The following is a 16,291-nucleotide window of genomic DNA, read 5'->3' as shown; positions in this document are numbered from 1 at the left end:
TAGATGCGACAAAGTTGGTTGTAGTCGAAGGGAAAGGTCCATGTTTAATGGGTAGAGTTCTCATGAGGAGGCTAGGCCTGTTAAAGGAGGCTAATAAACTCTCAGCTGGTTCTGCTATTGCTACGTCTATGTTGCATGATTTTCCTGAACTCTTTTCAGAGGGGTTAGGTTGCTATAAGGAACGTCGGTTCACTATAGAGGTTGATCAGTCGGTCCCACCAAAGTTTTGTAAAGCACGTACTGTTCCGTACACACTCAGAGCTAAGATTGATCAGGAGATTGACAGACTCCTTGAAGAAGGTATTATCTCTCCGGTGACTAATAGTTCTTGGGCCGCACCGGTGGTTCCAGTAGTGAAGACTAATGGTAAGATTCGGTTGTGTGGAGACTATAAACTTACTGTAAATCGAGCTGCTAGACTCGACACTTACCCTATTCCGACCCTTGATGATTTAATCAGTGGATTAAGTGGAGGTAAAGTTTTCTCAAAGTTGGACATGTCTCAGGCATATGCTCAACTATGCCTTGACGAGGATTCTAAGAAGTACACTGTAATTAACACACATCGTGGTCTTTTCCAATATAATAGGTTGAGTTTTGGGATTTCTGCAGCTCCTGGAATTTTCCAACGGGCGATGGAGCAACTCCTGAAAGATTTACCGGGGGTGTTCGTGTATCTCGATGATATTCTAATCACCGGGGCTAGTGAGGTTGAGCACCGAGAACGACTAAGAACAGTCCTAGCAACCCTTCAATCGGCTGGGTTGAGGTTGAGCATTGAGAAGAGTACTTTAGGTGTTCCATGTGTAACATATTTGGGTTACAAGATAGATAAGGAAGGAATACATCCTACAAAGGATAAAGTTCAGGCTATTGCAAATGCACCTGCACCTACTAATGTTTCTCAATTGAGATCCTTTCTAGGGCTACTAAACTTCTACCGAAGGTTTATACCTCAAGCTTCCTCTAAGTTGGCACCTTTAAATAACTTGCTAAAAGCTAAAACTCCATGGGTCTGGGGTAAGGAACAAGAATCTGCATTCTCCGCATGTAAGGAGACTCTTTTGAAATCAAAAGCACTGGTGCATTTTGATCCAAAACAACCGTTAGTAGTTGTAGCTGATAGCAGCTCATATGGTATAGGAGCTGTACTATGTCATGTAATTGATGGTGAGGAGAGACCTATCTGTTTTGCCTCTCGCACGCTAACGTCTTCAGAGCGAAACTATGCTCAGCTAGAGAAAGAGGCACTAGCTATTGTCTATGCTTTGCGCAAATTTCACAATTATTTGTGGGGTCAGAATAATTTTGATGTTATTACTGATCATAAACCCTTGTTAGGAATCTTTTCACCTAATAGAATTATTCCGCCTATGTCTTCAGGACGAATCCAACGTTGGTCATTGCTACTCCAAGCTTATAAATTTACATTACGTCATCGGTCGGGTGCACTCCTTGGTACCGCTGACGCACTTAGTCGTCTTCCTTTGATGTCTACTACAGATTCCACTCCAGTGCCCGCTGATTGGACTAACTTAGTACATTTTCTAGAATCTTCACCCGTAGGTAGTGGAGATATCAAAGAACATACTCGAAAAGACCCTACTCTATCGAAGGTCATGCGCTTTTGTGAATTAGGTTGGCCTTCTAATACTAAGACTTTGAATAGTTCGGAATTTACTCCTTTTATCAGAAGAAGGGATGAACTTTCAATCCAAGATGGTTGTGTTTTGTGGGGTTCTCGTGTGGTTGTTCCTCCAAAATTGAGAACTAGGCTAATGGAAGAACTTCACATGGGTCACTCAGGCTCATCACGCATGAAGGAACTTGCCCGTAGCTATGTGTGGTGGCCAAATTTGGATAAGGATTTGGAAGAATTGGCAAATTCTTGTCAAGAGTGTTTAGCTCTCAGAACTATGCCTTCTAAGGCAGAGCTACACCCTTGGGAATGGCCTGATCGCCCATGGCATCGTCTTCACGTTGACTATGCGGGTCCTGTAGATGGTCGCTATTTTTTAGTAATAGTGGACGCTCACTCGAAGTGGGTGGACGTTTATCCTACTTCTGGTACTACAAGTAAGGAAACTATCAAGTGCTTGCGACATTCCTTTTCTAGATTTGGACTTCCGGTGTCAATTGTATCGGACAATGGTCCATGTTTTATATCTCAGGAGTTCAAAGAATTTTGTAATAATTCAGGAATTAGGCACATCACTACAGCAGTATACAAACCTTCTACCAATGGTTTGGCGGAGAAAATGGTACAAACTCTCAAGAAGGCCATACGTACCTCTAAGTCAGCTATTCAGGATACTCTGGATAGATTTTTATTTAATTATAGATTAACTCCGCATTCTACGACTGGTGTCTCACCAGCCGAGTTGATGTTTGGCAGACGCCTCCGCTCGCGTCTGGACCTTTTATGGCCTGCAGATGGTGTGTCTTCTAGAGTATCTAAGAAACAGCAAGCACAAAAGAAAGAACATACTAATGCTCCTCGATCTATACACCTCACCTGAATCACCAGTGATGATTTGCAACTATGTCCCTAATGGTTCTAAGTGGATCCCTTCTACAGTTGTAAAACAAACTGGTCCTTTGTCCTATCAGTGTTCAGTGCCTTCTGGTAAGATAGTAAAGAGGCATCAAGACCAAATTATAACTAGAACAATTACTCCACCTGAACAAAGTTCACCAGTGACTACTTCAGTTAGTTCCCCTGCAAAACTTCCTATTTCAGAAGCAACTATGATAGCTCATCCTTCTCCATCTAGACAAGAAAATGTCAAACCTAATAGTATATCTTCCCCGTCTCCTAAGTTGCGACGGTCCTCTAGGGATAGGAGACCTGTTGTGAGATTAGATTTGTAACTTACTAAAAATGGGGGAAGGGAAGGGATGGGAGTATTTTTAAATGGGGAAGTTTTTTGCATCTAAAGGGAGGGAGAGATATTTTGACTTAGGGTGGAGGGGTGCAGTAACGTCATTTAAACTAGCTACTAAAAACACAAAACAAATGAACGACGCTTTCGGAGGTAGAGCGCGCGCGGACGACAGCCCGACGTCGGCAGAACGCATTGGTCATTCAGGAGTCGACCACAGTACAGTCAGTTGCTAGGAGCACCAGTTGGGTACCATAGTACATTGCCTACAAACATAACGTGTACTTAACTACTTACATATAGACACACCAGACGCCGGTAAGACAATCTAGGGAGACAGGTACGTAAGACATTATGGACGATTATGACTAAACGGACTTGCACATTTGCGTACCCGGCTTGCCGCGATTGTTCCTACCGGCCCCTACCTTTTTCTATGGGACCTGTGCCAACCGTAAGTAGTTAATACATAGTTAATGTTTACCTAATCCTATTCTTTATATGCGGGTACGATCCTGCAGCTTAGATAACACATTTTTAGAGAAAATGAGTACGAGAGAGACTTGGGAGTTCTAGTGAGTCCTGACTTTAAATCTAGGAAACAACGCGTTAGCGCCAAGAATATAGCTAACAGAGCATCAGGTTTCATTGCAAGGACGATTACGAATAGAAGTGCAGAGGTAATTATCAAACTCTATTTGGTGTTAATTAGACCCATCCTTGACTATGTGGTACCGTTTTGGTCTCCGTCCTGTAGAATGGATATGAATTCACTATAACCGGTACAGATGAGAATGACCAAAATGATGAATGGGCTTAGAGATTTACCTTACGAGGAGAGGTTTAGGCATCTTAATTTACACTCTGGAAAGACGCAGAGTGTGGAGTGATCTAATAAAGCTGTTCAAGTGGCCTTATGGTCTCCTGCAGTGTCCTTCATTCTTATGCTCTTATAGTTTTTGTGGATTCTATTGATGATCTTTCTAAGTTCCGCTTCTTGTAGCTCACTTGTTAGAAGGAAGTTGATATACACATAGGAAAGTTAGTAATTATCAGCAAGGTTTAACACGGATATTTTGGTGAGAATTTTTGAAAGTTGTACTTGTAAATATTGAATTCTGTCTCGAAATTATTTAAGTTTACTCTGTCTATTATTGTATATGCATAAATACTTATTGTTGTTGTCATAGAATTTAAGTTTGGCGCAGTATATGTTGTTTTGGTGTTTACCCAATTATTCTGAAGCGAAATCAGTGTAGTGGTTTGGTTCGAACAAGCCAGGGAAAATGAAATTCACTTTGGTCTCTTATTCTAATCTCTTTGGTAAAACCACAAGTAATAGCCACTGGTTAGTGGATCTGATCAGTCGTAGCTGGACGGTGAGCCTAACGTCAGAGGCGGTGGCGGCTGATGACGGCGAGGCTCGATGGAACTGCTACAAGACTGGACGAGATGTTGTTGCTGCTGCCGTGGCTATTACCATTCTGTCCTGACTAGCCGCCGCTGCCCTATTAAAGGGTCGCTCGCGGCTCAGCGTAGTTGGCAAGAGAGGTCGCTAGCCGCTCGAGAACCATTTGCTGGCTCCTGATTGGCTAGCTCATATTCACCTCTTGCCAACTATGGGAAGTGTGTGACCGCCTGTGGCTGCGTCACTGCATCAGCTTAATTATTCCCCACGCTATAGAGTATTTTCGAATGTTAGATGGGAAAGAGAAACACTTGTCTAGAGGTCTGAGGAATTGCTGAACTATAAATCTTTACAGTTATGCGTTCATTAAGTTCTAATACTGGTATGAAACTCGGTCTCTCTCTAACTCGGAACATCGCCAAATTGGCCCATTGGCTGCTTGAGAAGGCATCTTTTGTTTCAATAGATGCGAAGGTCGAAGAAATTAAAGTAGGATGAATTCGTCTACTCATACTAAGCTGTGGTGGTCCGACTTTGTCGAGTAGATGGGCTAAGTTGGTGATAGGTCGAGTTGACTCTAATTCAGTACAATTTGAATATACCCTATGGTCACAGGAATCCAGGAGGTTCTGTCAGGAAACAAATGCTTCCCCCAACTTGTGTAGCACCAAACAAATTCTTTTGCAACAGATATGGGTAAGTTCTTAGTTGTGCACATTTATGCAATAATATAGCAATAGAAAATTGATTATCAATTTTGTAAATTATTATATCATATCAATGTAATATGCAGTTTTCGTAGTGGAAATCAATAACAAAATTTCCTAAAACCAATTTACTAACACATGAAGTAGTGGTGGCTCAACGATACACCATGTTTGTTTTGACAGATGCCGAGGTCAAAGAAATTAGTCTATTCTAACCTAACCTAACCTACCTAACCTATCCTACCTAACCTATCCTATGTAACCTAACCTATATTTTGTAATCCTATACTTCAAATTCTAAAGATCATCCTGGTCATCATTGTCATGAATGTTGACAGCCTGATTATTATTGTACCTCTGGCAATTAAGAGATAATGGCAGGACCCCATGTTCTCTCATAAAGTCCAAGGAAGCCCTATTGTCTTCGTAACATCACTTATTAATGTCACCTGGAGTTAGAGAACATTTGATCCACAGCGTGAAAGCTATCGTCTGAATGTGACTGGACTGGCATGGCGTCTGGACCATATCATAGTGTCTTTGTTCGTTAGTAAATTTGGTTGTAACAAGATTTTTTGTTATTTAATTTTTGCCAAGAAAATAGTATATTACGTTTATGTATTTTAATTTACAAAATTGCTATTTAATATTCTAATGCTATATCACATAGGTGTGCACAACTAGAATGATACCCAAATATGTTCTACAAGAGATCCTCATTATTGATAATTGAGGAAATGAATATGTATCTCTCTGAACATTCTGATTCAGTTTTCTTTCCCAAACAAGTGCCCCCCCCCCAACTCCTAAAATCTCAATGGAATTTTTATTTCTTTAAGTGGTAGGGAGCTTAGTATGTTGACTTGTCTGACAAGAAAATATAAAAATGTATGCTTATGAGGATCATTTGAAGATGAGGCACATAAATTCATTCAACAGAATAAGCACCAGAGGTTTCAATTTAAGATTTAGCACCTGGTTGAAACACAAAAAGCACCTATGCTCTGTCAATGATGCACAAGGTAGCCTTCAAAAGATATATATTTAATATATATATATATATATATATATATATATATATATATATATATATATATATATATATATATATATATATATAATTATATATATATATACATATATATATATTAAGATGTTAAGGAAATTTTCAATTGATGACATTTAAAGGATAATGTAATTATCATATTGTCCTGGTATATGATCATATAAGCTTTGAAATGAAATAGATGAGGTCAGCTGAATTGAATATAGATTATAACTAAGTGAAGAAAATAAAAAAAAACAGCACGTGAAGTATTAACAGCTGAAGAATAAGCACCTCAGTTGATTGATCTAGAATTGAAAGGCTTTTGCAAAAAGCAAGCCCAAAATATTAAATTTGAAAATGAAAGAAGCACACTTCTTTAAAATTGAAATAAACTTTGCCATAGCATCGCATGTTATTTTGCAGGAAAATCCCATGTGGCCAAATTAGCCTATGCACCTCACTACACTATTCATTTTCCTGTGAAAAATATCCACATTTTTGGCTGTTTTGATGTGATCTGACTTATTTCAACCATTCAAAATGCCATTTGCTAAACACTTCTTTTTTTTTGTAGATTACAATATATCAATGTAAAATACATTCTTGGCAGCAATCAATAATAGAAACAGTTGCTAAAAGTGGTGGGATGGGGAGCTTTGTATGTTGTTTTGTCTGACAAGAAAATATGAAAATGTATGCTTTTGGGGGTCATTTTAAGTTGAGGCACTTAATTTATTCAATATAATAAGTGCCAGAGTTTTCAATTTATGATTCGGTACCTGGTTGAAATAGTAAAAATCACCTATGCTCTATTTATGATACACAAGGTAGCCTTTAAATGATAAGAAAAATATTTTGAGATGTTTGGAAAATTTCAATTCATGACAAAGATAGGATAATTTGATTATATTGTTCAGCTATATGGTCAAATAATCTTTGAAATGAGTTAGATTAAGTTATTTTGATTTGTTATAGATTATAACTTAAGTTGTGAATGAAAAAAATCAGCACCTGAGATATTAACTACTTAAGATGAGGCACATGTCTTTTAATCATTTTAAGAAACGGCACCTCAGTTGGTTTATCTTGAAGTGATATGCAATAGGAAAAAGCAAGCCCAAATTATTAATCTTAAAAATGAAAGACGCACAGGTCGTTGAAATAGGAACAAACTTTATGATGTCACATATTGCTCAGAAAAATCTCTTGCAGACAAATAAATCTATACTCCTGGCTACATGATCAAATTTCCTGTGAAAAATATCCACATTTATATTGGTACAATCTCTCCTTTACTATCCCTGTAATATCCCTTTAATTGGATATTGTCCCACAAAATAAAAATGTTGGATATTGACAATGAAATACAATACAATCATAAGTACCACTTTCATATGCAATCTACTTCAGCTACAACTTTTATTGCACAATAGTAAGTACAGGTTGAATAAAGTTGAATAATGGTTTGCTATTACTGACCTTTTCTGAAATTCAAAACATAATCAAAATATAATGCTAATATAACTTCCAACCTAGCATTTTTTGGAGGTATAATGGGCATCCCAGACCACTTAGATCTCTATAAATACATAGTATTTTATATTTTACATTTTACAGATACGTTTTGCAATAGATGTAATCTTGGGTCTTTGGATTGCTCATTATTGCAATAGTCAAAATTGGAAAATGATAAATTGTAGTATCTATTTCATAAGATATATTTGAATATGATAGAAATATACATATATATATAAATATATATATATATATACCTTTCCCTTCCTTACAAGGGAGATAGCCAAAGTCAAATGGTATAATTTCACTCCCACCTATTTCACTTCCATTCAACATCCTTCCTTCCCTCCCTCTTATCTTGGCTCCTGGATGACAGGCCATCCCTGCATCTTGTCCATTGCCTTACATCAGAAGCAATGCAGCAAGACACAGCACACCCATGGCAAGGCTGCTTGATTCCATTATTGATCCCTTTCTTTTATCTGCTCATGCAGAAACATTGTAGAGAGGGAGCAATGTCAAAATAACATTAACACATAACCATTCTCAACCCCCCCCCCCTCATCCCCAAACTTTTTCCCATGGATCGCAACATCATCCATACATGACCAGTCTCCGCTCACCTTTGCCATCTGCCTTTTCCCTTCCTCAACAAATATCCCCCTCCTGTTCAACACCCTTTTTACTCTATCCATCCATTTCATCCTCAGTTGCCCCATTATGTTAACTCCCTCCATCTGTTCCTTCCACACTTCTTTTACTAATCTTTCTTCACTCAATCCATGTGTCCAAACTATTCCAATATTCTTTCAACCCTATCTCCCAACTCCTTTTCCACCCCTATCCTCCATACCTCATTTCTCACTGTCCAACTTTGTAACCCCTATCATATTTCTCAGACATTTGTTCTCAGACACATTTTAACTCTTCCTCTCTTATGTTCAATGTTACTGCCCCATACAGTGCTGTCAGTACAATCCCCCCTTCATACATACTCACACAAATATATAGGAAAAGTTGCGCTCAACTTAAATCTCTCTTGATGGTGTAATGGTCTAAGTCACTACTAGCACTGGTCACGTGCTTGCCGTAGGTTTGACTCCTTGGGCGTACCACATTTCAATTTCTCCATGTGCCTCCACAGTTCTTCCGATGTTGATGGCTTAGAATAAATTGCATTGTGGTTGATAAAAATGTATCTCTAGTCACTGGGACCCATTCAGTGTTGTTCAAATATATATACATATATATATATTGAGACATTCTGACAGGTTGACATAAGTGGAGTAGGAAACACTGGAGTCTTAGTCTTGAGTTTATTCCTGACTAGTTTCACAGGCATGCTTTTTCAAAGGAATGGTGTATAAACAAGCTGTGGACATTTTATACATGGGGTGGACCTCACTACCTCTCCATGTTACCATAGTTGGCAACGAGTATTTATTGTAGCAAATATAATAATGATTAGCAAATAGTGAGGTGATGACAACATTGATGATAACAATGAAAATGATGATAGTAATTGTAACAGTAATAATGAAAAATAGTAATAATGATGATAATAATAATAATAGAATTTTATAATGAAAATTATAATAGTAATAATAAGAATAAAAATAGCAATAACAAAATTAACTATAGCAATATTAAATATAATAATATCAATAATAATAATGATCAAGATGATATTGAAAATAGATTATAATTATATCAATGACAAAATAATAATGATAAAAAGAAGAGAATAATGATAATAATGTGATGGGGATAATGATGAAAATATTAAGTAGTGAAGGAACAAAGTAGAAATAATGGGGGATATGTGATTTGGTAGCATGTGAAATAAAATATAGTATATGGTAGCATGGTATAAGAAGAACTGTCAAAGTAAAAGGAAGAAAGCTGGAAAGGGTAGGCAGAAGTGGGAAAAAGGTATCTATGTAGAGTCGGGGGCGGGGGGGGGGGGTCTGGGAAGCTATTCCTGGAGGGCAAGTGTCGTGGTAGATTTTGTCCATTTCAAGTTACCAGTTCTCTTGTTTGTGTTTTTGTGGTTGGCAATGTCAAGAGATTCAATTATTTTCTGTTGTTTCTTGTGTAGTCCTTTGGCTAGAATGGTGGATCCCTCCCAGTTTGGTAGGTGTCCCTCTTTGTCTATGTGGTTAACTAGAGCGTTTGTTTCTTAGTGGTGCCTAATGTCCGCTTTGTGTTCCCTGAGTCTGTTGTTAAGTCCTCTGTATGTCTTTCCATAGTATGCACTGTTGCATCCGTTGCAGGGAATTTTGTATACAATGCTATTGTCACAGATTGTCTTGGTTTTGTTTGGGATCCAAGCGTCCTATTTTCTTCCCTGTGTCATTTACAATGATAAGTCCTGTCTGTCCCAACGTTTTGGAAATCATGTAAGAGAGGCCAGAGTTAGGAACCACAAGGTATTGTAAATCTATCCTCTCTTCACTTTCTTTCCTCTGTCTGATTTTAATGGCTTTCCATAGTGATGTCCCTAACATGCCCTCTGGGTACCTTAGGTTCCTGAATGCAGCGGTTATGTATTTAATAATGAGGAATATAAGTTGTAGACATGAGCAGAACCTCCCATGGGCAGTTCAGTTGCGAACGGTTTAGTCAGTCCCGGATAACCTGATGACAATATATTGACCCCACATCAGTGGTTCTCATTTTCTATGTTTTCATTATAATTGGTGATATTATCATTGTTGATATTTATCTACATTTTTATTTATTCAGCTGTTTTTATTTTCTATGTCGTAATTATTTCTATCATTACAATTGGTGTCAATATTTTTCTTGTTAATTCTTATATATATCTTTATCATTTTCATTTTCATTGAGATCGCCAGCATGACTATTTATTGCTGGTATTATTATTATCCATGTTTATTATCATTATTGTGTTCTTAATAAAGGACATTTGAGACACAGGTTGCTCAACACCATCCTAATATTTGGAAGTTTTTCGACTGCCTGAAAAAAGAACAAAACTATACTGAAGTCAAAGTTGATCAAAACTTGGCTGGTACTTCATCTCAACCACAAAGAAAGAAATATTGTGACTCTTCTGCTGATCGTATGAAAAAAAAAAAAAAAACATTGTAAAAAGATATCCTTCATATAGCAACGTCATTGATTATTTACGGGCAATATCCCATAATCTAGCGTTCTGATTTTAAGTAAAATGATTTATAGGTTTAAGTTTAGTTTATACTGATTTGCCATTTTCATTAGTTCTGTCATTAGATAATTTGAACTATTCTTAGTAAATACTATAAAAAGAAATTCTGTCCTAAATGAAGGCTATGAAAGTAATTATTTCATTACCAGAGATCAAAGTATGCTAAATCAAGGATGAAAATATGACTTAGCTATATATTTCAGAGGATTAGGAGAGGAACAGAAGGAGTAATTGGTGAGGAACAGTGTGGTTTTAGGACAGGTAGAGGTTGTGTAGATCAGATCTTTGTGGTAAGACAGATATGTGAGAAAGCTATAGGAAAGGGGAAGGATGTTTTTTGGGCTTTTATGGATCTGGAAAAGGCTTATGATAGGGTAGACAGAAAGGCACTGTGGGAGGTTATGCAGATTTATGGGATAGGAGGAAAGCTTTTGGGAGCTGTCAAGAGTTTTTATGAGAATAGTAGAGCTTGTGTCAGGATTAGAAATGGAGAGAGTGAGTGGTTTGAAGTAAAGGTGGGACTTCGTCAAGGATGCGTTATGTCGCCCTGGCTGTTCAACTTATACATGGATGGGGTGGTGCGAGAGGTGAATGCTAGGGTAGTGGGTCAGGGATTGGAGATGGTTAAAGAAAATGGAAAAAAGTGGGAGGTGAGCCAGCTGTTGTTTGCGGACGACACTGCGCTTGTGGCAGGGTCAGAGGAGGGATTGAGGAAGCTGGTGGCAGAGTTTGGGAGAGTATGTGATAGAAGAAAGCTAAAGATAAATGTGGGTAAAAGTAAGGTGATGAGATGTACAAGGGGTGAAAGTGGCAGTAGACTGGAAGTGAACATTAAGGGAGAGCGACTGGAGGAAGTGGATAGTTTTAGATACTTGGGTGCAAGTGTAGCAGGAAAATGTGGAGTGAAGGTGGAGGTAGAATGTAGATTGAGAGAAGCGAGTAAATGCCTTGGTGGATTAAAGAGTGTAATGAGGAATAGACATTTGGGAATGGATGCGAAGAGGAGACTGTATGAAGGAGTGATTGTGCCAACAGCACTGTATGGGGCAGAAACGTGGAACATAAGAGAAGAAGAGAGAAGGAGTTTGAATGTGTTTGAGATGAGGTGTCTGAGAAGTATGGTGGGGGTTACTAGGCTGAATAGAGTGAGAAATGAGGAGGTGAGGAGGAGAACAGGGGTGAAAAAGGATTTGGGAGATAGGGTTGATGAAAGAATATTAGGATGGTTTGGACACATGGAAAGAATGAGTGAAGAAAGACTAGTAAAAGAGGTATGGAAGGCAGATGTGGAGGGAGTGAACATGAGGGGACGTCCTAGGATGAGGTGGATGGATGGGGTGAAGGGGGCTTTGGGGAAGAGGGAAATGTCTGTTGAGGAGGGAAGGGAGAGGACGGAAGACAGAGGTGAGTGGAGAATGGTTGTATATGGATGATGTTGTGATTGCATGAGGAGGAATGGGCGGGGGGGTGGGGTAGTATGTGTGAGTAAATTTTGACGCAGCCCGAAGGGATTTCTCCCCGTCCTCTCCTTATATGCAAGGGGGGATGGAGAGGGGGGGTCGCCGATTAAATGAAGCGGCCTTGCTGTGGATGTGCTGTGTCTTGTGACACTGCTTCTGACCCAGGGCGGTGGGCAAGGTGCAGGGATGACCCGTCATCCAGGAGGTGCTCAGATGAGAGGGAGGGTGGGAGGGGTGTGGAGTGTATTTAGGGATGAAATGGGTGGGAGTGTTTTTATGCCTTTCCCTTTTTGGTTACCTCCCTTGGAAGGGGGAAAAAGCCTTGGTATATGTATGTATATGTATATATTTCAAATTAGAATATTCTTATTTTTTGATGAATTGTGTATATCGATGAATTGTTGTTGGTGAATTTGCCGGATCTCATGTTTTGAAGACATTACCACATCTGATCTAGAGGTTTTTCATTTAATCTGGTCTTGCAGTCAGTCTTTGTTGGAGGACATGAATAACCATGAAGCTCTGAGTAGATAGGACATAAGTAATATAGAGACTCCAACACAAGACTAATATTACATTATATATGATGTCCAAGACAGATGAAAAACCTTTTCAGCATGACATTTGTGATGCAAGTTTCTCACCAAAGTGTAATCTCAAGTGCACTTGAAGAACCAGTCAAGGAAAAAGGTTTTACAGTCTGATTTTTGCATTGCAGGTTTCTCACAAAAGAGCAGGTTCTAAGTGCACGTGATGACTGACACAATAGAGAATCCTTTGCAGTGTGACCCATGTGATGCAGCTTTCTCACAAAATGGAAAACTCAAAAGGTATGAGATGACCCACACAGGACAGAAGCCTTTCCAGTGTGAACTATGTGATACAGTTTTCACAAGAAAGTGTAATCTCAAGGAGCATATGATGATCCACACAGGAGAGAAGCCTTTCCAATGTGACCAGTGTGATGCAGCTTTCAGAGATAAGAGATCTCTCAAAAGGCATGTGGTGACCCAAACTGGAGAGAAGCCTTTCCAGTGTTGCCTATGTGATGCAGTTTTCACAAGAAAGTGTAATCTCAAGGGGCATATGATGATCCACACAGGAGAGAAGCCTTTCCAGTGTGACCTGTGTGATGCAGCTTTCAGAGATAAGAGATCTCTCAAAAGGCATGTGATGATCCATACTGAAGAGAAGCCTTTCCAGTGCGGCCAATGTGATGCAGTTTTCTCTCAAAAGGGAAAACTCAAAAGCCATATGATGACCCACACAGGAGAGAAGCCTTTCCAGTGTGTTAACTGTGGTGCAGCTTTTTCACAAAAGGGTAGTCTTAAAAGACATGTGATGACCCACACAGGAGAGAAGCCTTTACAGTGTGACCTATGTGATGCAGCTTTCTCACAAAAGGGTAATCTCAAAAAACATGCAGTGACCCACACAGGACAGAGACCTTTCCAGTGTGACTTGTGTGATGCAGCTTTCTCGCGAAAGGGTAATCTCAAAAGCCATGTGATGACCCACACAGGAGAGAAGCCTTTCCAGTGTGGCCTCTGTGATGCAGCTTTCACACAAAAGAGTGCTCTCAAAAGCCATGTGATGACCCACACAGGAGAGAAGCCTTTCCAGTGTGACCTATGTGATGCAGCTTTCTCACAAAAAAGTAATCTCAAAAACCATGCAATGACCCACACAGGAGAGAAGCCTCTCCAGTGTGACATCTGTGATGCAGCTTTCTCTGGAAAGAGTGCTCTCAAAAGCCATGTGATGACCCACACAGGAGAGAAGCTTTTCCAGTGTGTCCTATGTAATGCAGTTCTTGAACAAAACAAATCTTAAAGCTCATCTGATGACCCACACAGTAGAGAAGCCTTTCAAGTGTGGTCAGTGTGATGATGCAGCTTTCATACAAAACTGTTATCTTAAAGTTCATGTGATGAACCACGCAGGAGAGAAGCCTTTTCATTGTGGTAACTGCGGTGCAGCTTTTTCACAAAAGGGTAGTCTTAAAAGGCATGTGATGATCAACACAGGAAAGAAACCTTTTCAATGTGGTAATTGATGCAGATTTTTGAGAAAACCATTCTCTCCAAATCCATGTGACAATTCATACAGGAGAGAAGCTTTACTAGTGTGACCTTATTATACTGTGCTGCTTTCTCATGAAAGATTCATCTCAGGAACCATGTTATGACCCATACTTGAGAGACATTTTCTTGTCAGTGTAAGATAGGGAGCTTTCACAGGTGACAATACTCCTGCATTAAAACCATACTAGGTAGGGAAGCCTTCTCAGTGCAACTTTTTCTCTTCATCATTCTCATGTAAGATTATCCTGAAGATAATTGTTAGTATTGTGGTCAGTGGCTTACCAGCACTTCTATCCATGTGATCAATATGAAATCACTGTCAAACATTATATTTCACATATTGGTTTAGTTAGTCAAGGTGAGTTCATATATGAGTATGTATATAATTTTCTTTGGCTGTTCATGTTGGTGCCCTGTGTCATAAGTGTTTCTAAAATATGTACTATAGTTTTGTTAGTTCATTTTTTATGACTGTGGATGGGTGGGTTGCCCAAGATTTGGTGTAATGTGATTATTGTTTGAGGGGGCAGATGAGAGAGATGTTTTGTAAACTGACCATTCTGATAATATATGTAATATTGTGAGTGAGCACACGTAAAGGATAGAAGCAAAATTTTATGCCAGAACCCTAAATGCCACACACTCATGTCACAATATCACTCAAGTCACCACCAGGTTCATGATCTGAGTACTGTTTGTATTTGTTTAGAATTGGCAGGCTGTACCCAACAATATATTATAAAACAAAATTAGTATTTGTTATACAACTGACAGTATATAGTGAAAAAATATAAATTAGGCAATTGTAAAGATATAAAGAATACAATTAACTCCTAACAGCTTGTATAGAATTTGTTTATTCATATGGCAATTAAAGCTTCTCCTCTGGTTTAGTACAATGAGGCTGCATTAAATATATATTTTTTTTAAGTTACAAAATAAGTATATCATTTGTATCATGAATGTAAGTAAGCTGTTTTAGGGATTAATGATTAAATGTAGAAAAACATTAAATTATTTTCAACTTGTATGAAATCCAAATGTACTGATGGCAAACTGTGACTTCAGTGAGTATATTTTTTTTGTTTGTGGTTTAACTTATTCTTTATTAATTGTATCTCCTTTTCAGTAAAACGTTTCCCACACTATGACTCTATTATGTTTCCACATGTTACTTTATATCTTACTAAATATAAGTACTATTTCATATTTAATATTTATATATATTTTTTCACAATGCACAAAAATAATCGTAGGGATTTCTTTGGTTTGTTGAGTATTACCAGATTGTATCATAGCAATATCGCACTGTTCAAACTTCCAAATTATTTTATTATCTATTCAATAAAAGATAATTTTTTGTAAGATTGTGAAAAGACAAGAAATAGTATTTTAGTGCCTGAAAAATCAAATTGTGTGAATGCTGGCCTACCTTTTGAGAGAAGGAGAATACAAAATATGAATTAACTAATATACTAAAATTTAGACAGAGGAAATACAGTAACTATGGGTGACTATAACTCAAAAGAAATATGTTGGAAAGAAATGAGAGTGAACGGGGGAGAGGAATTCTGGGGTAATGTCCTGCTTGACATGACCATTGAATACACAATGACCGAGTGGATTAGGGAATATACTAGATATAGAGGCAGTGCAGAACCTTCAATGCTGGACTTAATACTTATGACAGAACCTGAGATTGTCGATAAAATTTATTACAAAACTCTGACAGAGCAATCATATACCAATTGAATTGGAGTTGAAAGAGCAAATGGATCAAAGCAAAAATTATAAACATAGAATAGGAAGACTAATGAACAACAAAACAAATTTTGAGAAACTTAAAATATTCTTTCATAATGTGAATTGGGAAAAATTCCTAAATGAAGAAACAGGGATGGAAGAGAAGTGGAATATATCTAAAGAAATATATAATGAGGGAGTAAATAGATACGTACCACAACAAAAAATGGAAAGAACATATATAAAAAGCTGGT

At 38.2% G+C, this 16,291-nt stretch overlaps 1 protein-coding gene across 2 annotated transcripts; it reads left to right on the top strand.

The window, feature by feature from the left end:
- The first annotated feature begins 3,219 nt into the window (after positions 1-3,219).
- Positions 3,220-15,994, top strand: LOC143031043 (uncharacterized). 2 transcript variants are annotated; one of them, XM_076194409.1, is made up of 2 exons: positions 3,220-3,336; positions 12,929-15,994. In XM_076194409.1, the coding sequence occupies exon 2, from the start codon at positions 12,964-12,966 to the stop codon at positions 14,041-14,043; it is 1,080 nt and encodes a 359-aa protein (XP_076050524.1). In that variant the 5' UTR covers positions 3,220-3,336; positions 12,929-12,963; the 3' UTR covers positions 14,044-15,994. The 2 variants fall into 2 exon arrangements, with proteins under 2 accessions (XP_076050524.1, XP_076050523.1); XM_076194408.1 differs by lacking the exon at positions 3,220-3,336 and adding an exon at positions 4,141-4,230.
- Positions 15,995-16,291: the final 297 nt, after the last annotated feature.

The sequence above is a fragment of the Oratosquilla oratoria genome, chromosome 12 (genome assembly GCF_046742065.1).
Source record: "Oratosquilla oratoria isolate Oo_2021 chromosome 12, ASM4674206v1, whole genome shotgun sequence".
Taxonomy (NCBI): domain Eukaryota; kingdom Metazoa; phylum Arthropoda; class Malacostraca; order Stomatopoda; family Squillidae; genus Oratosquilla; species Oratosquilla oratoria.
The sequence above is the reverse complement of the archived record's forward strand: the minus strand, read 5'-3'. Positions and strand labels throughout refer to the sequence as shown.